This window comes from Lutra lutra, chromosome 6 (assembly GCF_902655055.1).
Source record: "Lutra lutra chromosome 6, mLutLut1.2, whole genome shotgun sequence".
Classification (NCBI taxonomy): Eukaryota; Metazoa; Chordata; class Mammalia; order Carnivora; family Mustelidae; genus Lutra; species Lutra lutra.
This window is the reverse complement of record NC_062283.1, coordinates 29,438,875-29,463,818: the sequence shown is the minus strand read 5'-3', so window position 1 is coordinate 29,463,818 and position 24,944 is coordinate 29,438,875. Positions and strand designations below refer to the sequence as shown.

General features: G+C 47.6%; 2 protein-coding genes and 1 long non-coding RNA gene across 5 annotated transcripts in view; all 3 read right to left on the bottom strand.

Moving 5' to 3' along the window:
* LOC125101807 (DLA class I histocompatibility antigen, A9/A9 alpha chain-like) overlaps positions 1 to 24,944 on the bottom strand; it is a 343,654-nt gene that overhangs the window by 15,049 nt on the left and 303,661 nt on the right. The window lies entirely within an intron of this gene.
* Positions 1 to 24,944, bottom strand: part of LOC125101803 (DLA class I histocompatibility antigen, A9/A9 alpha chain-like) — a 249,173-nt gene that overhangs the window by 15,254 nt on the left and 208,975 nt on the right. The window contains exon 7 of one of the 3 annotated variants that reach the window (XM_047732291.1): positions 9,697 to 9,703. The exons of the other annotated variants lie outside the window; for them this stretch is intronic. Coding sequence (XP_047588247.1) covers positions 9,697 to 9,703 — 7 coding nt within the window. The remainder of the gene's footprint in view (positions 1 to 9,696; positions 9,704 to 24,944) is intronic. 3 annotated transcript variants of the gene reach the window in all.
* LOC125101836 (uncharacterized) lies at positions 64 to 3,873 on the bottom strand. The gene is made up of 2 exons (XR_007127947.1): positions 3,299 to 3,873; positions 64 to 169 (listed from the first exon to the last, which is right to left on the bottom strand). It is a non-coding gene; the product is annotated as an uncharacterized LOC125101836 (long non-coding RNA).

Sequence of the window (24,944 nt, the reverse complement as noted above, 5' to 3'; positions counted from 1 at the left end):
TTCTACTGTTCCCAGGACGTTCCATGCAGCTCATTTATAATGTTCTTCAAATGGTTCTTTTCAACAATGGCCGATGATTTCCGTTGCATCCGGAGCGCGGACAGCATGTGCTCACACGTTCAGCTCTCACACAGCTTTGGGGCGTGATCTGCATGTCATCTTTACACGGCTGGCAAGAGCAAGACACCAGTGAGTTTCAACAAAAGTAGCACATTTAAAAAAAAAAAAATCTGGATATGCCAAATAGTGTTTGCTTTGCAGGAAATGACACACAATCTGCGCATTCTATGGGGGCACCATGGGTGTGGGATTGGAATATGACTGTCACAGGGGGTGGGAGACAGGGAGGGATGTTGTGTCATTGTCTCCCATTGTGTTATGTTGTGTGCCTTGTCTCTTCTGTCACACAACACACGTGTGTACACAAACACACACAGAGACATACACATACATGCACACAGATACACACGCATTCCCCACACGTGCATCTCTAGGCCCTCACTCAGTAAATCCCGGAGCCTCCTCTGAATCCCCTGTTTCCTCCCTCAGGACAGCGCTCTCTGCATTATTCCCTTTCAGCGGGGTTGGAGCTGCTCCAGGAGGCCCTGCATGTCCTGCCTTGGGCTCCACAGACCAGCCACCTTCCTCTACCAGGACCCTGAGGGGAGGGAGACAGAATCTGGAGTCCAGTGGTGCACGCAGGAGCCAAGTTCTTTAGACGACAAGACCAAGATCTGCACGAGCCAGATGAAGAGTAGCCCCTGAAACCTGAGGAATGTGCAGCGATCCTACCGCCAAACCCCATGACAGCCAGAAGCTTGGGGCCTGGGAGAAAGCAGAGAGAATCGAGCACACCTCTCACCCCAGGGACATGCGACCCTCTTGTCAGGCGTCCCCCCACCCCATGTCAGGCTGGGGCAGGCAGGTGCGCACAAGCCGTCACATGAGAGTGAAGCGGGGGACAGTCTGCTCAGGGGGTGGGTCTTTGTGTCATTAAGTAGTTAACTAACCGAACTCAGTGGGTCATGGGCACAGTTTAGGTTCCTGTAGGTGGGAAACCAGAAGGTATAAGCTAGTGTTTGTCCTTACAGAGCCTACAGTGAAGATGGGGAGGCACCCACCCTTCTGAGAGCACGTGACTGAGCGTGTGAGGCAGACTGAGAGCTCCTGAAGACAGACTCCTCCTTAGATGTCACACGAGAAGCAGAGACACGGTTTACAGGGTTCATAGGCCAGACCACCAGTGGTTGGGGGAAGGTTCATGAATGAGCTGGAACTCTGTGTATACCTTGATGTGTGTGTACGATCTGGGTTGATGGGAGGTGAGGTCCCAAGCAGTCAGCAGTTAGGCTGGCAAGGTGTGGGTGACATTGGACACAGGGAGGTCAGGACATAGGTGTAGTTAATCATTTCTTGTTAATGTCTGGAGGTTTTAGCATATGAAACAGTTAGTAGAGGCCCTTGCATGTGAGATCCAGGCATAAACCAGTGAGAGGCACAATTAGGGCTCAGACTTTCCTATACAGGAGCATGAATTCCACAGTTTACCAGATGGTTCTGTTTCAGGCCCTGACTTCTGTTTCAGTCCTGCCTTCTCAGGGCTCACAGCATCAGAGGAGAGAGACGGTATGCAGTGAGGTTTGGTACAGTGTGTAAGGATGGGGCCAGGATCTTCCCAGAACTTTTTAAGGATCTGGGAACAAAATCTAGGAAGAGGTGCTCCTATGACTCCCATCACTCAGGCCGTTACAGAGGTGTTAAGAGCTGTGCAAGCGGAGGAAGACCAAATTCTTACTGTGTCACACTAGCACAGTCTACACAGTGAATGTTCCCTACGGAGAAGCTGGTGGGGGGGCGCAAGGACAGATGCTGGGGGGCTCTGGAGGTGTGCTGTGCCCTGACTGATACTGACTGGTCCTGGGGAGGAGGTGGGCAGGCCCTCCACCCTGCAGGTCACCATGGCTGGGAGCTCCAGGAGGACAGTGGGACCCTGGGGTGGTGACAGGATGACTAGGACAATGACAGTGACTGAGTTTCAACATGGAGCCTCTGCCATCCTTGGTTGTCTCATCATTGCTGCTATCCCAGCAGAGACGGGAGGCCAGTGGGCAGGGGGCCATGGAGGGACGAGATGGACTCGAGAAGCTGCGTTTCCTGTCGCTGCAGAGACGCTTGGGGTTTGGGGCAAGAACATCAGCCACACTGGTAAGGACTCCCCACAGCCCAGCCCTGCAACTCTTCCTGGCCCAGCCTGGGGCTACCCTCTCTCCAGAGCTACTCACACACAGGGATGGAGGACATCTAGTGTGGGATGGGGGGCCATGCGCTGAGGACAGCAGCCCATCCTGAGTCCCCTGGGCAGTGGCATGGCACACATTTCCTAGGCTCACGCTGGGGAACATTCTCTCGGGAGAGCATGGCAGTAGCTCTGAGGCTCATGGAGGTTTCTCATTCTTCAGGCTCTTTCTCACCAGAGACACAGTAGCTGTGAGGACCTATCAATACTGAGCTAGAGATACTGAGTTAGAGGCTTCAAAAGCAGGTGGAGAGTCTCTGAAAAGGCTCTTCCCTTGGAGGAAAATGTCAGAGGCGGTTCCCATCTTCTTGCCTTGGGCCCGGGCCTGGCTAGTGCTGGTGCCTTCTGCCTCCTGAAAGGGAACACTCCCTGCCGTGCCCTGGCAGGCAGCCAGACCCTCAGCAGGTTCACATCTTGGTCTGTGGAGCCGACGCTTTTCTAGAAGGCCTTGCCTTCCTCTCTCTCTGCCTGCCTCTCTGCCTACTTGTGATCTTTGTCTGTCAAATAAATAAATAAAATCTTTAAAAAAAAAAAAAAAAAAAAAGAAGGCCTTGCCTTAGCGCTCCCTGTTTGCTCTACCACAGAGCCTCCTAGAGCACACGTGACCCACCCCCAACCCCCTGACTGTGGGGTCACCCTGAGGGGCTGTGTGCCCTGGGCTCCTGACCTGCGGAGATGACCGTGACCTGGCGGTGGACCAGGGAGCACCATGTCTAGTGCAAGGAGCTTATGGAGACCAGGCGGAAGGGAATGGAACTATCCAGATGTGGGCAGCGATTGTGCTGCCTTCTGGAGATGAAGAGAGATAGATACATGTGCTGTGTGTAGGATGAGGGGCTGCCTGAGCCCATCACCGTGAGACGGGGGGTGGGGGATGAGGAGTTGAGCCCCATATCAGGGATCCAGGAGCCTTCTAGAGACTTCCAGCAGAGTCAGGGCACAGGGGCACCACTCAGTTTTCCTTTTCACCTCTGATCCTTTTGCCCAGCTCACCATGCTCACCAAGGAGGCATCTGCTGCCCAGGTTCCTCCTGACAGTCTCATCATTGGGGTTGTTTTGGCAGAGGTTTAGATGGTTGGAACTGTAGTTGCTAGAGTTGTGTTCTAGAACAACAAGAACTCAGGGGGTGAGGAGATCTAGTTTCCTCATTCTGACCTGCCTGTCTCACCCCAAGGGTTCAACTGAAACTCTTATTCCTGTTTATTCTGAAAGAGATATGGAGGCATCTTGCTGTGCAGCAAGCCTGGGGCAGTGGGGTGGGGGGCACGGGGGTTTCCCTAGCTGGTGGGAGGGCAGGCTAGGAGAAGGTGGGAGGCTCGAGACCTGCTGGACCCCAGAGCCCCAACACCACCTGGGGCAATGCACAGTTGCCTCTGGATTCCAGGATCTCAATCTAAGGTCGCATGTCCCGCTCCTGTAGGAGGGTTCCAGGAATAGGCATGCACGAGATCCAGAGTGTACCAGAGTTCTGGGGAGGGGGTCACTTTTTGGTGGTAAAAAAATTCTCGGGTCCTTCTCCCTCAAGATCCTAAATTTTAAAAATTGTTTTGTATTTAAATCAATTTAGCTAATATATACTTTATTATTAGGTTTTGGAGTAGAATTTAGTGATTAATCAGTTGCATGTAACACCCAGTTCTCCTAACATCATGTACCCTCCTGTCTATCACCCAATTATCCCTTCCCCCCACTCACCTCCCTTCCAGCAACCCTCATTAAGATTCTCTTATGGTTTACCTCCATCTCTGTTTTTATTTTATTTTTTCTTCCCTTCCCCTATGTTCATCTGTTTTGTTTCTTAAACTCCACATATGAATGAAATCAAATGGTATCTATCTTTCTCTGACTGACTTATTTCACTTTGCCTAATACCTTCTGGTTCCATCTAGGTCATTGCAAATGGCAGGGTTTCTTTCTTTTTGATGGTTGAGTAATATTCCATTCTATCTCTCTGTCTATCTATCTATCTATTCACCGCCTCTTCTTTACCAATTCATCAGTCGATGCACAACTGCCATCAAGATCCTAGATTTCTTAGAAAGAGGAAGTAAGAGTAAGCCAGACCCCAAATAAAGTAAGAAATGTGATGCTAGTGTGTCATGTACACATGTCTGTCTGGGGGCAGGTTCACAATCCTGTAGAAATGTGTGCAGGTATTTGTGTGGGGGTTTGTATATATGTGTGTGAGTGAGCACGTGCAAGCATGTATGGGTCTTCGTGTGTATACGCATGCCTGTGTGTGTGTGCATGCACCCTGCTCTGAGAATTCCTCATCCTTATGTTCATGGTTGCCCCACCCCCACCCCCACCACATGGATGACAAATTCCATCTGCAGCAAGTGAGAAAGTCAGCGGGGCTCCGGGTGATGAGTGAGGGGTGAACTGGTACATGTCATGGTAGGAAGAAGAGAACAGGAGCTACATTGGTGGGACTCACTTCCTCCCTAGGGTTCTGCTTAAGAAAAGCATCAGACGTAGTTTTAAGGGATTTACATGAATTAAATCATTTAAAACCTCCTAATAACCCTGTGAGATAGGGAAAGGTACTAACTACAATTTATAGGGAAGGAAACCAAGGTCACTATGAGGTTAACTGAGTCAATTGGCTGAGCCATGATTCTAACAAAATGGTCAGGTGCTGAACCCAAGTGCCCACCATTTTTTTTTTTTTTTTTTTGGACTCCTGGACACTATTCACCTGCCTCAGTAAGGGTCACCACCTTCGGTGGCTCTGACAGCTTCTCCTTCTCCAGCACTGAGTCTTGTCAGGCGTATGCATTTTTCACTATCCCTGTAGGGCAGTCCATGGGGTTTGAGGGGACAGGAGAGCTGGTTGTACGTTGGCAGATGGAGTGTGTTTGCTGGAGGTGGAGGGGAGGGAGGGCACATCTGGGCTCTAGTGAATCAGTGGAGTCTGCATTTGGGGTGTGAGGTGGGTTGTCCAGCATGCAGAAGTGGGGAGACCAGCAGTGGGTGGGCAGAGTTCACTTACTGTTTTGTTCACAGCCTGAAAGCACAGCCTAAGTGAGCCTGAGAGACATGGGGGTGAGCACTCATGACCTACCAATCCTGCTGTCTCTGACTTGTTTTCTTCCAGCTGACTTCCTGGTGATGCCTGCTCTCCAAGGTGAGAAGTGATTTGAAAATAGCCCCTCCTGATACCCTCATGGGCCTTTCCAGATAGAGTGAGAGGAAAGCAAGTACTTGACATTTATGTTGGAAAGAGAAAATGGGATGTCTGTCTTCAAGAAAGGGGAGGGCTGCCTTCTGGGGAGGACTGAGTAGTTCCTTGTGGGCTGGTGGACTGGGGGCCTCAGCATCTTGCTGGATGTAGGCAGCAGGCTGACCTCAGTTTCTGGTCTTTCCAACATAGCTGCTTGCTTCAGCAAAGCTTGCAAGAGGAGAAGATGGTAGAAACTCACCAGGCAAAATGGAATTCATGATTATATATATTCCAAGGTCACCACTGCCACATTTTACTCATTAGAAGATATTCTAGGTCCCCCCCCCCATACTTAGTAGGAGGAGTTTCCACAAGGCCATGTGAACCAGGAGGTGGGGACCATTGGGCCTTATTATAGAATTTGCAGATGTTCCAGGTGACAGATGGAAGGAATGGAGGGTAGCAAGGTCTCTGCACTGGATGTGTTCATAAATCTGCACTTACCAGGCTGTACCCTGCATAGTCACTGAGCAACATAATTTTCACTCTGGGTCCCCTGCTGGAGATGACCTGCAGGCTGAGTTGTGTTATCCAAGCAGGGTCTTAGCTATAAGGATCACACTCATTTGGAAAGGTCTGTCTCAACTTTGTGGAACTTGAGAGGTCGTCCTCTCTGAATATTTCCCCCCTCACTTGTCAGACCTTTTAAATCTCTAGGAAAGCACCATCACTACACTCAACCATTTTGTTTCTTTCTTGTATCGTGCAGCCTGGCTAATCCTGGTCTCCCACTACTTCTGCCAGTCTGCCTCAGACCGGATTCCACCAAGACATTTCTTGTGATTCCACTCCTCACCTTTTCTGGAACACAGGACATTTCCTGCCCTAGTGAGTGTGCACTGGAGGTTCCCTGCCTGGAAAGAACTCCCCCCAGACCTCCTCTTACACAATTCCTCCATGTACTTCAATTCTCCTAGAGCTCACGTTCTCAGTGAGGCTTACACTTACCACCCCAGTAAAGTAGCCATCTTCCCTGTCCCCACACAGGTCTCCCCTGGGTCCCCTTCCTCACTGCACTTCCCAACCTTTAACACACACACTTCCCTTAGTTTCTAGCACAGTCTGCCCTTCACTACAAGCACATACGCCCCACCAGGTGGGCCCATTTGGTCTGTTTCTACTTCACTGAGGTGTCCTAGATGCTACAGTAGTGTTCCTGTGTCTGACGCTCAATTATCATACTTGGAGAAATGATCCACAAAGAGCACTTCTCTCTTCTAGATGAGTCTCAGGCCACAGCTGTTTGTGTCAGCTGCCACTTTTCTCACCAGTGGCGGTGTCCTCCATCTCCCCATGTCCTCCTTCCCACACCATTCCTTCTGCACAGCACAGGAAACAATGACAGTTCTTCCTTCAGAAAAGTTGTGCATAGTCTTACAGGTCATATATTCCAGACAAATGTGGATTCAGATTAGACACTGCTTCATCACTCTATGAATCAGGAGCTGAACCAGAGAAAGGATCACCAGAGCCAAGGGCAGGGGGGCAGGTAGGTGAGCAGAGAAGACAGAAACTAAGCAAAGTTTAGTAAGGATGAGATAATACCAGATCCTGTCTCTAACTTCAGAATCTGCTTTCTAGAAGCTATGGGGGAAAGACGGAAATAATGATCCAGGACAGTCCTAGAATGAGAAGGGATGGGATGGGTCTGAAAACTCATCTTTCAATTTCACAGAGACTCCTGTGTACAGGAGCTCACTGGGCCTTGTGGGGACAATGAGAGGCCAAAGGAGCCCTGGGGCTGTCACAGACTTAGGGACACCAGAGGAACATGAGACCAGAACTCTTACAGGAGAAGAACTGGCCTAAGTCACCAAAGGGGGAAAAAAAAAAAAAACCCTGAGGGGAACTAGGAGGAAGATGGGGAGAGGGGAGGGGGAGGATAAAAGACACACAAAACTTGGGGTCTGAGTCCTGACCCAGTTCTGAGTCTAGGCTGTCCTGCTCACGGGAAGCTCTTGCTTCACAAGGTCCTGGAGACAGGAAAGATCCAAATCCCTGTGACCCCAGGGCCAGGTGGGACAAAGTTCCACTGAAGGGACAGGGTCAAGGGAGCAGCGATGATGACCCAGCAGAGGAGTGACCATGTCAAAGCCCAGGATGCACCTAGCACAGGCTGGGCACAGTCCCTCCATGCTGGCTCCTCACAGCCTCTCCTGTCCCCATCCCCAGAGGAAGCCCAGCAAGCTTGGGGAACCTGGAAGGCTCTCAGTGCTTTTATTTCCTCTCTCAAACATCAGGAATCCTCTGTTTTTTAAGTAACCCATCAACCCCTCCAGGCAAGCACTGAAGAAAACAAACTGCATCCGGAGTTCTAATTTCAACCAGAGATTAAGAGCGGCAGCTCCCTGGGAAGAGAAGCACAGACAGGGATGGAGAGGGCCCCTCTGCTGGAACAGGGGAGTAGATGAGGGAGGAGAATGCAGGGCAGTGGGGGGTGGGAGGAAGGAGGGCAGTGGGGGACAGAGAGGGGCTCCCCGGGTCTGGCGGGACACCGCGGTGGAAATACCTTACGGAGCCGGAGCCTGCGGGCGGGGAGGGGCTGTGGCCCCGCTAGACCCTCCTCTGGGCGCGAGGCCACGGGTGGAGGGAGCCTGGAGGGTAGAGGGAGCCGGCACCGAGTGCGGGAGAGCACGGCGGAGACGGGGAGGGACGGGGGAGCACGGACCCGAGCGGGGCCTGGGGCGGCTGGGGGTCTGGAGCGGGGGCGGCGGTGCGACGTCTTCCCCGGGGGTCCCTCGTCCCCGCCGGGAGGTCCCCCGTTCCCGCCCCGCAGCTGCCTTTTCCTACCGCCCCCGCACTCACCCGCCCCTGTCTCGGTCACCGCCAGGGCACAAGCCAGAAGCAGGTCTACGTTTCGGGACCCCATGACCCAGACCTTCAGGGTCCGAGAAGTAGCTGCGTCCCTGCTTCAGGGTGAGGACTTTAGAACGCGGAACCGCGGTGCCGCTGATTGGCTTCTCCAGAAACCTGACAGGCAATGGGAGTGCGAAGTGTTTTCGCGTCATAGGTATCCAGGCAGGAGGACCAGACACAGGCTGTGAAAGGGAGAAGTGAAACCCCGGGACATGGGGACTCCCTGGCGCTAGGCTTCCCTATATCGCCGCTGCTCTTGCTCCTGAGACTCTGAAGACCAGACCCTCCTGGAGATCTGAGACTTTTCCCTGACCCCTCTCCTCCTGCAGGGTGATCAGGTAATCACTTTGTCACCCTGTCTTCTGAGAAGAGCCCAGGGGCTCTGAGGAAACCAGGCAGAGCCCCTCAGGCTGGACTCCTCCCCTTTTCTCCACAGTCCTTTCCGGAATATCTGCTGAACTGGACTTTCTTACCTCTCACCCCTCACTTCTGTATATCTCTCTGGACTCTTCTAGAGGAAACTCACCCCCAGGGCATTTGCTACCAGAAAGACAGCAGCCCTGGGAACAGAGCTGGAGGGACAGGGCTTTGTCTTTACACCTGAAGAAGCTGGGTCTGGTGCACCAGCTGCAGATTCTCACTGAACCCACTTTCTTTTTGTGGATCCACTGTAGTGGTAGCACAGTCTTGATACCCCCTGAACATCAGCAGTCTAGTCTGGGAAAGTGATTTTGGCCCCTTCCCACAGAAATGTGACCATACAGCACAGCAGTCAGACTCACAAAGCTCTTCAGTTTCCCCAAACAATAGATCAGTGACTGCTGTGTTCTGAAATTATCTCCATTCCCTAGCCTTGAGATTGTCTGTGAGAATCCTGGACATACCCTCACTGCAGGGATGCACAATTGTTACTGTGTATTTCAGCTGGAAGCCTGTCCAAGCTTGGATCACCTGGAAGTGGCAAGTGTTCAGTGCAGTAGAAATGCCCTTCCCGGGTGTCCAGGCATTGCCTGTGTTTGAGTGCAGACCTAAGGCATGGGCATAGTTATTGGGGCTCTAGGTATTTGATTATCATAAGGAGGTAACTTTTTCAGGCAGCCCCACAGAGTGCAGTTAATACCAGATGCACAGAATATCTTGCTAAGCCCTTTACATATATATGAATTAAAAATCTACATGCCAACATATTTAAGTCTGAGCATTCCGCCATTTTAAAATTTGTTCCCCCCTGCTTCTCTGTCTCAGTCTGTGTCTGCAGCCCTTTTCTCTCTCTCTCATCCCTCAGGCCCTCTCCTCCCCTTAGTCTCCACCATCTCTCACTCCTGAGCTGGGGCCCTGGTGCCTCCCTATCACCTGCCACCCAGGGCCCTTGTCCCCACAGGGGACGTCCAAGGGGACGTCCTGCTGACGTGAGTCAGCTCATGTCATGTCTTCATTGAAAATGCTCCAATGGCTCCATCTCACTCCTAGGAAGCCTTTAGCATGTATAGGACATTTGCACAGGTACTTTGGAAACTGTATCTACAGCATAGAAAGCTATTCCTGGTACATAGTAGGCACTAAATTAATTGTTGTTGAATGAATGAATGAATGAAATATGACTGTATTAGAACTTAATTCATTCCATAAAAATCACAAAGGGGAATATAGTAAAAAAATCGAAAAAGGTTTTGTTGTATGCAATTAGTGTGCACAATAGTTCATAAATTCACTTCAGGGGAAGAAGTGCTATGTGTTTATTTGTTGCAGAGTGAGCCTGGGGATTCATTTTCAATTACTGCATGGCTAATTACCAAGGCTTCATGGCTCAAAACAATACCAGTTTTTTCACTTATTGTTTTTTAGTCAGAAATCCAGGCATGGGGGGGCTCCTGGCTGGCTCCGTTGGTAGAGTGTGTGACTCTTGGTCCCAGGGTCATTAGTTTGAGCCCCAAGTTGGCTATGGACCCTACTTTAAAAAAAGAAAAAGAAAAAGAAAAAGAAATTCAGGCATGGTGTAGATGGGTTCTCTGTTTAGGATTTCACAAAGCTGTATTCTCATCTTGAGGTGGGCTGCTCCTTCAAGTTCATACAGAACTGTTGGCAGAATTCTGTTTCCTACAGTTAAAAGGCTGAGGTCCCCATTACCTTGGCAGCTGGAATGGTCCCCATGCCCACAAGCATCTTTGCCATTTTGCCCTCCCTTTTCAAAGCCAACAATAGAGAAAACCCGTCACATTGAATCCTTTTCACACTAGATCTTTTCTGCTCAGGAAGAGCCCAGCCCTTTAAAGACTCACCTGATCAGGACAGTCTAACCTATGGGAATCTCCCTGTCTTAAAGTCAGCTGATTTGAGACCTTACTTATATCAACAAGGTCCCTGTCCAGCAGCACCTACTTGAGTTTTTTATTAAAACTGGGGGGAAGGGGAATAACCAGGGGTACTTACTGGATGTCCTTCATCCAATCTGCCGGTCATGGAGCTCCCACTGGTCTCTTCAGGGCCCTTTCATTCCCACTGATATTAATGAGCTAACTCTAGGACATTCGTCCCTGACATGATCCCTGCCCTGTAGAGGAAAATACCCTCAAATTTCTTAGTGATGCAGTTTCTTCTTGCCAGCACCTTGGCTTTGGGAAAGGTGAGTCTTCTGGATCTTCTTGAGGAACATAATCCTCTGGTGGGTGTTCTGGCCTCATATCATGCCTGCATTCCGCATGTCCACTTCCTTCAGCTTCTTTATCCCATCCTTTACAGTCTGTCTACTGGGGAAACGACCAGGTCTGCCTGTGGAGAGTTGGACACTTTTTCCAGTCTACATAGAGCCACCCCAACAGTGAGATTACCCCATGTCCTAGGTTCTGGATAAACCCACATCCTGAAAAGTGCCCCCAGTTGATGCATTTTTCCTTCGCCAGCCTGACATTCCGGTCCCTTGATCAAGCACCCACAGAATCCAGTCCCAGAGCTGCTTCTCATGCTCCTACACATGAATACTGGGTAGTTCTTGCAAAACTCCTTGGTGGATACCACATGCACCTAGGAGTGAGACTTCTGCACCATATTCCAGCACAGGAAGTGTTAACCATTACTAGAGAAGGGCGCACCTCCTTCATGTGTCCAGAGAGTGCTGAAGGACATCCACTGGGAGGAAATTGATCAAGTCTGCAGAAACTTAGGTTTTCCCCACAGGGCACTGACTGTTACATCACAGGTCTGCCGTGGCTGAGTGTCCAAACCTCTCTGGAGTTCTTCCACTCTCCCATTATGATTCAACTGCCATTCAGCTCTACTTTAAAAAAAGTAGAGCCTTCCTCTACAGGACATGGCTGCCTCTGTAAGATACTGCAGAGGCTCTCTTGTCTAGCCGCTCACTGCTTGTTAATAGCCCTCAGATTCCCATGATCTTTCTATGATGCATCATTAGAGATCACCAGTAACCTGGATGTCCACTGATTCTGCAGCACCGCCCCCCCTCCGCATTACTTTCCACCAGCTTCTGTCATTCCACCTGCCATAGCTTTCCCCCAGACCAGGACAGTTTCTCAGCTCACCTCCAGTAACACCTGAGGTGGTTCAGCTTGCCCTTTGTGTCCCACCTTCCAGCCTGGTCAGTGGACTCCTGATTTGCCAGGCAGCTCGTCCCCAATCCCCATCTTCCTGCCTGAATTCTTGGGCCATTCCTAATGCCACTTGTGTTTCAGTGTTTGTGGGGAGCAGACCCCAGTACAGGATGATAATGCTAGGAATGTGTTAGGAGAAAGCCTTGTGAGAAGACATGGCGAAGGAGCCAGAAAGGCTGGGAGAACAGCAAATCTTGATGCAAGTCTGAATCTGAGGGAAGGAGACAGAGAAGGAAGGTTGGCTGGAAGCATCCTAGACCCAGTGCAGAGTCAGGCAAGTTCATCAGGGTGTCGGGGAGCCCTGGAGCCTCAGTCAGCCTGCAGAAGAGGAAGAATCTTGTCTCAGTTTCCTTGCTGTTCTCAAGCACTGGCTGGAGGAATTCCATAGGAAGTGTCATCTCAGAGCGCACATGGCATCAGAGTTGAGAGCACACAGCTGGGAATCAGTTGCACTCCTTCAAGCTGTTGGTCAGGGATGTGTCTTCTTATAACCAGCACCATAATCTAGTTGAGAAGAAACACTGATGATGAAAAAGAGAACAGGGAAGAATTGCCAGACCAGTACCTGTAAGTAGACAAGAAGGGATGCTGTCTAGGGCAGCAGCAGAGGGAGCAGCTTTGCTGGCACTAGCATGGATGGGTTACCTGTCCTAAAGAACTATCACATGGGGACTGATGGTAGGACATGAGTAGATGGTGGGAGAAATCTGTACATTTGTCCTCTAATGTGTTCGGTGTGCTCCTTGACATAGAAACAAGATCATTAGCAGAAAGAAGAACAGGAAAGGGGATGCCTGGGTGGCTCAGTTGGTTAAGGAGCTGCCTTCAACTCAGGTCATGATCTCAGGGTCCTGGGATCGAGTCCCAAATGAGTCTCCCTGCTCAGCGGAGAGCTTGCTTCTCCCTCTCCCTCTGCCTGTTGCTCCGCCTGCTTGTTTTCTCTCTGTATCTCTCTGTCAAATAAATAAATAAATCTTTAAAAAATGAAGAAATGAAGAACAGTGAGGAGAGTTTAGGTGAACTGAGAGCCCACACACCTCCAGGGCAGGGGTGCCAGGTCCATGGAACATGAGACACCCTGTGGGAGAGGACTGTGCAGGGAGTCAGGTCCTCAGGGGGACCTGGTTTCTGTTGGAGCTGCGAGGTGAAGAGTACATCCTGAAAGGATGTGGACATTTGCCAGTCATGGGCTGAGCATTCCAAGGGGCACAGTGGAAGGTTCAGGAGCAGGGAGGGGGCATGGAAGGTGGCAGGATAGGGCTGTGCAGAGCCTCATGGAGTGAGAGTGCAGGATATCTGGGGGACCGGGGGTGACCAACAGAGATGAAGAAAGGGACATAATGACATTAGTCCTGGTGGACTCCAGGCAGAGGGTGGTGGTGAGTGTTTGAGAGGTGATGGGGAGGAACAAGGGTTGGGGCTCTCCTTTGGGTTCTGTCATTGGACAAGGAGGTTTGGGGTGACTGGGTCTTAGTTCTACCTATGGACCTTTTCTCAACCCCCAATTATGGGAGACAATCCCTGGGGCAAGAGAGGTGTTAAATAAGTCCGTGGGTTCAATCTTGACCCCTGTGGGGCGGGAGTGCACTCACACAGGATGTCAGCTCTGCCTGACAGCTGCATTGGGAGAGAGACTTCTGTGACACTGGCTGTGAATCCAGCACAGGGACCCCTCTTATATCTTCCCCAGGGAGCAGGAGGCCTAGGGAGCTGGGATCTTTGTCCTCTAACCCCAGTGCACACGTCCACACTGTGGAGTAGGATGTAGGTATTGAGATGCTTTTCCCAAATAAGAAATTATTTTTGTTTAACTGAGTTTTGAAAAATTCAGAAAGAAGAAGTCAAAAATAGAGTTTCTACTTTGTGGTTTTCCCTCGGACTACCATCTATGGGCTGGAGAGAGGAGTTGCAGAGGGATACAGAATCTACAGAAGGGGCACCAGGGCTCCTGAGCTTTCCTCTACTGCAACCCATGCTGCACACTTGAGCCTGATCCCTGTGGAGTCCAGGGCTGTCTGGAAGGTTGTTCATTGTCCCGCTGATGCCCAGGCCTCTGCTCAGACATCGCTACCTGACAATCAGTGCAAACCCCATTCAGGCTTCTCCTTCAGAATCCATTTGAGAGCAGAGCAGTGGTGGGGACAGCTTTACCCTTCTCCCTTTTTGGGGCCTCAGGACCAAGGAGAGAAGACCCAGGGGTCCTCTCTCCTCTTTAGTCAGCCCCCCCGCAGGGTCTCCCTCAGCTCCCTGAACCTGAACAGGGCCCCAGACATCAGGGGGCACCCTCATCCCAGATGATGTTCAGAATGTGAAGTCTTTTTCACATTTCACATTTTACACTGATGCACCCTGTGTCCACCCAGAGTCACATGGACAAGGAGAATGTGATACACACACACATACACACACACACACACACACACACACAATAACACACTCACTCACTCACATACCCCCACACAAACCATAGAATATTATGCAGCCATAATTGAGGATGAGGTCTTGTTATTTTGACAATAGAAGGAACTACAGGGTGGCATGTCTGCTAAACAAAGGAACCCAGACTGAGAAAGACAATACCATACAATTTCACTCATACGTGGAATCTAAACAACAAAATAAATGGATAAAGAAACACAGAAAAAGCAAAATCACACCTGTAAATATAGGGAACCAACTAATGGCTGCAAGAGGGAAGGGGGTGGGGGATGAGCACAATGGGAGAAGAGGAACAGGAGACACAACTCCAGTTCTGGAATGAAGAGTGATAGGAATGAAAGGCACAGCACAGGGAATCACTGTCACATCATGTGTGGTGACAGATGGCAGCTACACTGTGATGAGCATGGTGTGATGTAACCAAAGTGATCATTGTGTTTTATACTTGAAGCTAATTTAACGTTGTGTGTCCACTATGTTCAAATAAAAATTTAAAGATATTAATTAGAAAGAATAAACTATAAAATGTATCAGCTTTTATTTATGGGTCATGGATGTTTAAGGAATCCTACATTCTTTGAAAAACTTCTCCTAATTTCACAACTTCTAGGTACTCTATATTTTGTGAAGTAAAAGAGTTTAACAATTAAAAACAGCAATTAATGAACAGGGAAAAGCCATACTGAAATAACAAGAATACATGAAAACATTGGAAACTCTAGATGAAATGGACAAATTCGTAGAAACAGACAACTGATGAACTAATCATGAAGAAACAGCCAACCTGACAAGACCCATAACTAGTAAGGAGATTGAATCAGTAATCAAATCACAGAGACGTCCTGGATCAGGTGGCTTCACTGGTGAATTCTACCAAACATTGGAGGAAGAATCAACACCAGTCCTTCTCAATGTCTTCCAACAATGAAAAGGAGAGAACTCTTCCTGACTCATCCATAGTGCCGGTGGGTCCAACATCCCAAAGCAGACAGAGGCACTGCAAGAAAAGGAAAGCACCTGACTGGCCTGTCAACTGGGCTCTGCAGCATGGTACATGAGTCCCAAGCCCTTACAGACATCCATCATGAATCCTACCGTAAAAGACCCTCACCCCAGACTCTGATACTTACCGATACCATAGATGTGTGTACATTTCATTTTAATGTTGTTTGAAAAATTCTGACAAATGAGGGAATGGGGGTTCAGGAGGGGTGGTGATGCAGAAGGGGGAAGTCATAGGGTAGAGTGGGGGTGCAGGTGGGAGTAGTGTCCCCCCACCCTCATGCCTGCTGTCGTCTGCTGAACAGAGTGTCACATTCCAGAAGGGATGTGACAAGCCCTTGCCTGTGGCCATACACCTGCTGGGAAAAGATGGCAGTTACGATAAGTGTGGAGAGGCCATGTGGGGTTGGCAGAAACTCAGACGCCTATACATGCAAGTGTTTGTGTGGGTGTGGGATCAGAGGGTAGACTGGGGATGCATAAAGAGAAATAATTGGAAGAGAGAGGAGAGGGACCCCACACAGAAATAAACAAATATCCTAACACGGAAACAAGGTCGGGGGGCATAAAAGTGTCATGCAGCCATCATGCACTGGGCACCCGCTTCATGCACTCTATGGTTCAGGACACATACACTAAGGAACAAGGAGACTGAAGAATTGGAGGAGCCATTTCCTGAGATCCAGACTCGCTGTAGGAGATGTGCATCTCATTGTCATCTCACTGCTACTGAACTCAAAGCGACCCTGCACATCAGCAAGGATCTTGGCATCATTTTCATCTGGCACAAATGTGATGGCCATGCCCTTGAGGCCAAGCTGGCCTGCTCAGTCCACCTGGAAGGAGGCAGAGGTTAGCCCTGGGAAGAGCCCATGGTAGGAAGACACCCAAAAGGAGGGATGAGGATGTAAGGTGAGAAGACATATGAAATCAGGGGGTGGGAGGGGCACTTGGTTGCTCTGTGGGTGTGGAGCTGACCCCATGCATGTAGATGTGGGAAGCCTCAGGCACGTGGTAGTTGGTGACAATGTTCACTGGCCCAGTGTCCATGCTTGGGCGAAATAGGTTGGTAGGTGCAAGAATTCCTTTGTTGAAGATCTTTAAATGGCTGATACCAAGAAAGTCCTTATGAGAAAGGAAATTAGAAAAATGTTGACAGTCCCTTCTCTCAACAGTCTGATTTCCTCCCAAGGACAGAAAACATCCTTCATCTCTGATTCATCACTCCTCCTGGGGCATCCCTCGGTGGATAAGGGCTGGGGAGTTCTCCACCAGGAGCTGGGCCACCACAGTGCAATGCTGCCCAGACTTCACAGAGGTCTCTGCCTGTGTGTGGAGAGAAGGGGGATGTGGGTCCATGTGTGTAGGGGAGAGAGAATATGCACTAGAGCGGGAGGGTTCAGTAAGTACACTCCTCTCCATGAATCCCTCTAAGCCTCTCTTATTCCCTGATACATGCTTTCTTTTCTGCTCTCCATGTAACTTACTCTTTCCTCCTTTCCTTTGGTTCTGATTTTCTTGAGCAGATTGGCCTCTGAGAAAATACAGTACCGAAATTTGGCAGGCATATTAGGAAGCAGGAATGAGGTACTCCATGAAAAAGGACTACATATTAGAAGTGGGGTCTGGAAAGTCCACGACCAATATTCCTGCTTATGAAACCAACCTAAGACCTACCCTAATTTTGGGAAGTAGTTTTACTTGATCTATAGTCTACACAATCAATAAGCTGACAGAATGCTTTTCCTCAGGGAGTGATACAAGAAGAAATAAACTCAAGAATGCTAGCAGGGTCGATGTAGATTGGGATTGTCAAGAATTAAAAACCCTTCACGGTTTTTATATTTTAGGTTTGTTTTGTTTATTGGGATTTACATTTACTGACTATCTGACCGTGAGAGCCATGGAACATAAGAGCAGCCCCCACCTTGCTCATGCTCAGCCCCTTGACATCCATCAGACACATCCCTAGTTTGGCCAAAAATTACATTTTTAGTCAATCCTCATCGTTCCCAGATTCTGTATTTGCAAATTCTCCTAGTTGCTAAAAATTGTTTTAACCCCACAATCAATACTCATGGGACTTTCACTGTCATTCAGGGACACGCACAGAGCAACAAACACATTTAGTCACCTGACATGCATGTTCCCAGGTGAGGTGAAACATTTTTGTAGAACTTGGAAATGTGCTTCTCGAACTTAAAAAGTTGCAAAGACACTGTGGTGTCTTTATGGTCTTACTGTATCTAATGCAACAGAAAGTATAATGCTAGGATAATCAGAAGAAAATTGTCAAAGAGATGAAAAAGGAGATCAGTGTACGAAATGAGGAGTTTAGGAATAATCCCAACTATATGTGAATCCTGGATCGTTGGTAGAAGTAGGACTCTAGGAGAGAGGAGAAAGGATGGAGTTTTCAATAAAAAGTGAATCGACTACTAGCTATTCATGAAGGAAAACCCTAGAAAAGAACCTTTTCTTCACACCATACACATGCAAAAACAAACCAATTAGAATCCATAAAATTTCAGAAAAGTTTACAAAAAACCTTTATGATTCTGATTTAAGAAAGAACTTGTTATGAAGAACATAGATGACATTTGCAATAGAGAAAAAAAATTGTGTATGTTATTAGCTTAAAGCTGAAAACTGCTGTTCACAAACGACATCTTTAAGAAAGTGAAAAGACAGAAGGTATGTGCTATGGTGAGTGATGTGAAGTGTAAACCAGGCGACTGACAGACCTGTACCCCTGGGGATAATAATACATTATATGTTAATTTAAAAAATTTAATTAAAAAAAAAAGAAAGTGAAAAGACAAGGCACATATGAGGAGAAATTCTTTGCCACACATGTTAGCAACCAAACACCAGTTCACAGGATATATAAACTCTGCTTGGGTCAGTGACCATCAGACAGACTACTTATAGAGTAAATGCCCTAAAGCTTCCCATTTGCCAAACTCGAGTGGCAGTGAGAAGGCATGGGAACATTTGGAGATACAGGAGTCCCGTCCATAAGTAGTCGATGGAGGATGGTCTCCCAGGGGACAGAGCATGGGGAGCTCTGGGAAAGGGGATAAATGGGAAAGGAACAAAGAAGAAATCTAAAAGATAAACATGCACATGGAAATATGCTTTCTCTCCTTCACTGAGGGAAATGCAAATTAACACCCTAATGCCATCATGTATGCGTCTGACAACACTATGTGTAAGAGCCCATCACAAAGGACCATGTGTTGCATGATTCCAGTTTTAACAAATGTCCATAAAAGGTAAATCTACAGAGACAGAAGGCAGATGAATAGTTGCCCAGGGCTGGGGAGAGGCTATGGGAGAAAAGAGGGAGTGACACAAGGTTTCTTTTAGGGCTGATGAAAATGTTCTGAATTTGTTATAGTGATGGTTGCACAACTCTGTGAATGTACTGAAAACAACTGAACTGTACCCTTAAATCAGTGAATGATATGTGAAAAAGATCTCAGTAAAGCTGTAATAAAAAAAACCCATAATGAGAGAGTGTGTTGAATCCAATGGAAGCTCTAAGTTGTGCTGACTGGCTGAGAAGAGCTGTCAGGGCAGATGGAGAAGCAGGAAGCATCTGTGATCTGTCTCCTCCTGGACAGCAGGTGCACTGGGGATCTGTCTGATGTGACTGTCCTGGAAAGCTGGAGTCTACTGAAGGCTTGCAGCTTGCAGGGGGAAGGCTTGGAGGGTAAACTGCCTTTCATTTCAGTCATTTTCAGCCTGGCCCCAGACATGAGGCTACCTACCATCTCCCTGCTCCCAGTCTGTTGCGGAGAGCCAGTGGAAGTCCCTACAGCAGTTTGAACACAGCTTGTGGAAGCGAAGGTGAGCTATTAGGACGCTGTCTTCCAAAGATCAGAAATGAGTGTTCTGATGGCTGCTCGCAGGTTTTGGTCAAGGGGGTGCAGCGAAGATGCAGGCCAGCACGCTTGCAAGCCCACCGCCTATAGGACAAGCCCTTACTCCTATGGCTGAAGCACTTCAAGAGTATTTAAAACATCTGGGGGCTTCACTCCCCTTCATTTTCCCCTTTTTCCATTTTGGGAGGCAAGCTTATAAGCAGTAGAACATGGAAAAGCAACTGCAGGTACGGGGACATTTAGAAAGCTACCCTCACCCAGGGAACGGTGCAGACTCATAAATGACCTGAGAGGTTCTTAAGTTAGCATCTTAAGTGGATTCCTGGGACAGAGACTCTGTACACAACAGAATGACCAAAAACCAAGAATGAAAAGTAGCAACCAACAAAGCTCTGTAGACTCCAGGGGAGGGGAGGACCTAACTTCCAGGATTATCAATTATTACCAAGTATTATCACCAGCTATTACCAAGATTGAAATGTCCAGTTTTAAGAAAAATTCACAAGCCTACAAAGAATCAGTAAAATATGACTATTGAAAAGAAAAATAAAAATCAATGGTAGAACCATCTGAGAAAGAAGAGAAGGCAAACCTGCTAGAAAAAGACATTAAGGCAACAGTCTTACAGATGTTCCAGATGAAGTCAGGTGATTAGGATCTCCCTATCTGGTCTCTCCTGATAAACAACAAGTGCAAATAATCAAAAGGTAAGGATAGATGATAGATAGATAGATAGATAGATAGATAGATAGATAGATAGATGGATGATAGATAAAATAAGAGGGTACGACCCTGGCTTCTGTAAAAACATCAACAAAAACAATAAATAAACAACACAAGTTGATGACAGTGGCTCTGGGAAAGTCGTGTACTATCCTGAGGAAACAGCAGAACCATCTGGAGGAGGAAAACCAAGGATGGTTGCACAGAAAAACACAGGAAGCCTTTTACCTGGGTCATCCATCAGTCTGGAGCAGCTCAGAGCAAGGAAGATGCCCTCAGAGGGATTTCACCCGCAGGGAAAAGAGAACAGGAGGACTCCAGCCATCCTGCTCAGCTGTGCAATCTGCATCTGTGCAACCAAGGACCCTCACAGTCTCCACTAATGCTGAACCCCCTGATGGAGCTGGGGGAGCAGGAGCCCCCAGGGTCCTTCTGCGTCATCTCCTTCCCAGCACTGGAGCTCTCCCTGTGGTGAGACCTGCACCCAGCGGTCCAATTCCCTGCTGTGCTCCACTCTCCAGGATTAGGATCCCACAGAACCTCACTATCTACAAGGGCTGGAAATGCAGCTGCACTGTGCTCCGCCCCTTGTTCCACATTTGGAGATTTGAGCAAATGATACTAGGGCGATGCAACTGCGGTTCTACACTCCTCTCCCTGAGTCCTGATGGGGGCTTTGACCCAACATCATACAGGCAGTCCTGATGTTCTGAGCACATCTCATGTGTACTCAACTGGGGCTTTGACCCGTCATCCTGGGGCCATGTTGCTGCTGTTCTTGTCCTACTCACTGGGTCTTGAGTCACAGCTTTGACCCATCATCAACAGGGCCAGACTACTAATGCCCTGTGCCCCATCATAGGCACCTAAGTTGGGGCTTTGCTCCACCATCACTGAGGCATGCTGCTTCTGTGCCATGCCCCTGGGTCCCAGCCACTGCTGTCCCCTGTCATCCTTGGGCCCCTGCCATAGCTGGAGTCACTACTGTAAGCCATAAGGAATCTGGTTCTATGAGTGATCTGCACAGGCCCAGACCTCAGGCACTGGTGCCATTGCCACAGAAATTGCTCCTGTGTCCAGGCCTCAAGTGCTCAGTTAGATCTGTGCACCTCTAAGACTGGGACCCCAGCTCCACTGCCAATGTGAGGTCCAGCACACCAGACCTGATACTAAAAGGAATCCCTTTGACTACAAATTCTCCCCACAAGCAAGAAGAGGACCCTAGCAGCCTTTGCTACTGAGGACCCCCAACAGCCCCAGCCTCCACTGCCATCATAGATAGGTGACAACTTGGCAACAAAGGAGCCCCCAGGGACTTTGCAGATCTTGACCTCAGCTGATGGAGGTGCACAGAGACAAACCATTGCTCCTTTCCCAGAACTGGACATGCTGCACCCACCCAGACAGTGTTCCTGTACCACCTTCACATGAAAGTCTTTCCTCACATTCCTTTCAGAGGGCAGTCTGAGAAGGCTGGGAGAGATGACTAACCCTGCAATGCATAGACATCAACACGAAGCCAGGAAACAGTAAGCACCGAGCAGGTATGACACTCCCAAAGGAACATAATCATTTTCTGGCACTGACCATAAGGAAATGGAGATCTGTGCTTCCTGAAAAGGAATTCAAAATGATTATTTTAATGAGGCTAGCAAGATTGAAGAGATTAACACATGGAGGTTAACACATAGAGGCCACCAGAGTGGGGTTGACACATTTGAAGTTTTCATAGAAAAACCTGCTAACCAAGAATATTTGCCCAGCAAAGCTGTCTTTAAGAAATGAAAGAGAGATAAAGATTCTCCCAACAAAATCTGAGGGAGTTGATTTCCACTAGACCTGCCTTATAAAAAAATGCTAAATGGAGTTCTTCAAATGGAAATGGAAACACACTAATTAATGATGTGAAAACATAAGTGCTGCTTCCTAATGGTGCACAGGAGAAGAATGAGGCACAAACAAGTGAGTTGCAAGAGAAAGGGAGTAGGGGATGACAGCTGAAAGGACTGTGACCCTGAAAAATTCCTCAGTCCTGTATCTATTAGATACAAGAAAACAGCCACCAAAGGAGAAGAAAGTTATACATTAGTAAAGGTCTTGTAGGTAAACAAGAAGGAATGTGAGTCAAACATTGACCATAAGTCTTTTTTTTAATTTAAACTTTATTTTTATTATTTTTAAAGATTTTATTTATTTGTCAGAGAGAGAGGGAGAGAGAGCGAGCGCAGGCAGACAGAAAGGCAGGCAGAGGCAGAGGGAGAAGCAGGCTCTCCGCCGAGCAAGGAGCCCGATGTGGGACTCAATCCCAGGACTCTGGGATCATGACCTGAGCCAAACAAAGGCAGCTGCTTAACCAACTGAGCCACCCAGGCGTCCCTAAACTTTTTTTTTTTAGGGTTCCAAGATTCATTGTTTATGCATCACACCCAGTGCTCCATGCGATATGTGCCCTTCTTAATACCCACCATCAGGCTCAGCCAACCCTCCACGTCCCTCCCCTCCAAAACCCTCAGTTTGTTTCTCAGAGTCCAGTCTCTCATGGTTCCTCTCCCCCTCCGATTTCCCCCAACTCACTTCTCTCCATTTCCCATGTCCTTTGTGTTATCTCTTATGCTCCACAAGTAAGTGAAACCATATGATAACTGATTTTCTCTGATTGACTTATTTCACTCAACAAAATCTCCTCTAGTCCTGTCCATGTTGATACAAAAGTTGGGTATTCATCCTTTCTGATAGAGCCATAATACTCTATGGTATATATAGACCATATCTTCTTTATTCTTTGTCTGTTGAAGGGCATCTTGACTCTTTCCACAGTTTGGCAACTGTGGCCTTTGCTGTTATGAAGATTGGTGTATGGATGGCCCTTCTTTTCACTACATCTGTATCTTTGGGGTAAATACCCAGTAGTGCAATTGCAGGGTCATTGGGTAGCTCTATTTTTAATTTCCTAAGGAATCTTCAAGCTGTTTTCCAAAGTGGCTGCACCAACTTGCATTCCCACCAACAGTAGAAGAGGGTTCCCCTCTCTTCACATCCTCTCCAAACACTTCTTGTTTCCCGTCTTGTTGATTTTGGTCATTCTAACTGGTGTAAGGTGGTATCTCACCGTGGTTTTGTTTTGAATCTCCCTGATGGATAGTGATGATGGACATTTTTTCACGTGTCTATTAGCCATTTGTATGTCTTCTTTGGAGAAGTGTCTGTACATGTCTTCTGCCCATTTTTTGACGTGATTATCTGGTTTTTGGGTGTTGAGTTTGAGGAGTTCTTTCTAGATCTTGGATATCAGCTCTTTGTCTGTAGTGTCACTTGAGAGTATCTTCTCCCATTCCCTGGGTTGCCTCTTTGTTTTGTTGACTGTTTCCTTTGCTGTGCAGAAGGTTTTGATCTTGATGAAGTCCGCATAGGTCATTTTTACTTTTGTTTCCTTTGCCTTTGGAGACATGTCTTGAAAGTAGTTGCTGTGGCCAATGTCGAAGAGGTTACTGCCTATGTTCTCCTGTGGGATTTTGGTAGATTCCTGCTTCATGTTGAGATCTTTTCTCCATTTTGAGTTTATCTTTGTGTAAGAGAATGGTGTAAGAGAATGGTTCAGTTTCATTCCTCTATACATAGCTGTCCAATTTTCCCAGCACCATTTATTGAAGAGACTTTTTTCCCACTGGATATTTTTTCCTGCTTTTTTGAAGATTAGTTGACCATAGAGTTGCAGGTCCGTATGGGGGCTCTGTACTCTGTTCCACTGGCCTATGTGTCTGTTTTTGTGCCAGTACCATGCTGTCTTTGTGATCACAGCTTTGTAGGAAAGCTTGAAATCAGGCAAGATGGTGTCCCCAGTTTTTTTCTTTTTCAATGTTTATTAGCAGTTCGGGTTCTTTTCTGGATCCATACAAATTTTAGGATTGTGTGTTCCAGCTCTTTGAAGAATTGCTGGTGGAATTTTGATCGGCATGAAAGTATAGATTGCTCTAGGCAGCATAGACATTTTAACAATGTTTATTTTTCTGATCCATGAGCACGGAATGCTTTTCCATCTTTTTGTGCCTTCTTCAATTTCTTTCATGAATGTTCTGTAGTTCCTTGAGTACAGATCCTTTACCTCTTTGGTTAGGTTTATTCCCAAGTATCTTATGTTGTTCAACATAGTACCAGAAGTCCTAGCAACAGCAATCAGACAATAAAAAGAAACAAAATGTATTCAAATTGGCAAAGAAGAAGTCAAACTCTCTCTCTTCGCAGATGACATGATCCTTTATGTGGAAAACCCAAAAGACTCCACCTCCAAACTGCTAGAGCTCATAGAGCAATTCTGTAATATGGCAGGATACAAAATCAAAGTACAGGAATCAGTTGCTTTATTATATACTAGCAATGAAAATATAGAAAGGGAAATTAGAGAATCAATTCCATTTACTATAGCACCAAGAACCATAATAGGAACTTTAAAGGAGGAATCATTTTTAATGCTTTTATTTGCTTTATTTTCAGTGGTTATGTCCTTACTTACAATGATATGCTTATACTATTGTATTCTTATTAATCAAGTTGAGAGAATCCTTATTGACTTCCTGTTTTGACTGGTGGGGATTTATTGATTTTGGGACACTCACCTCATCTCTTCCACTCTTCCCACTACAGATATATTGCTAAGTTAAGTGCTCAGAACCCAGCACTTCTATGAATACACTCATTATTGTATACTCTAAAATTTTGCTAGGTGCTCTTTTTTTTTTTTTTTTGCCCAAATTCCATCCACATAACATTAATTCCTCTAAATGTTCTACCATATTTTGTGTTCTAGTTGTCTTCCTCCCCTTTATTCCTTGAGGGCCTTGGAATTGACTTGAGTTCCTGTATTCTTTTGCTCTTGACTGCTGACCTGACTCTTCCCCAGACCTGTTATTTAGCT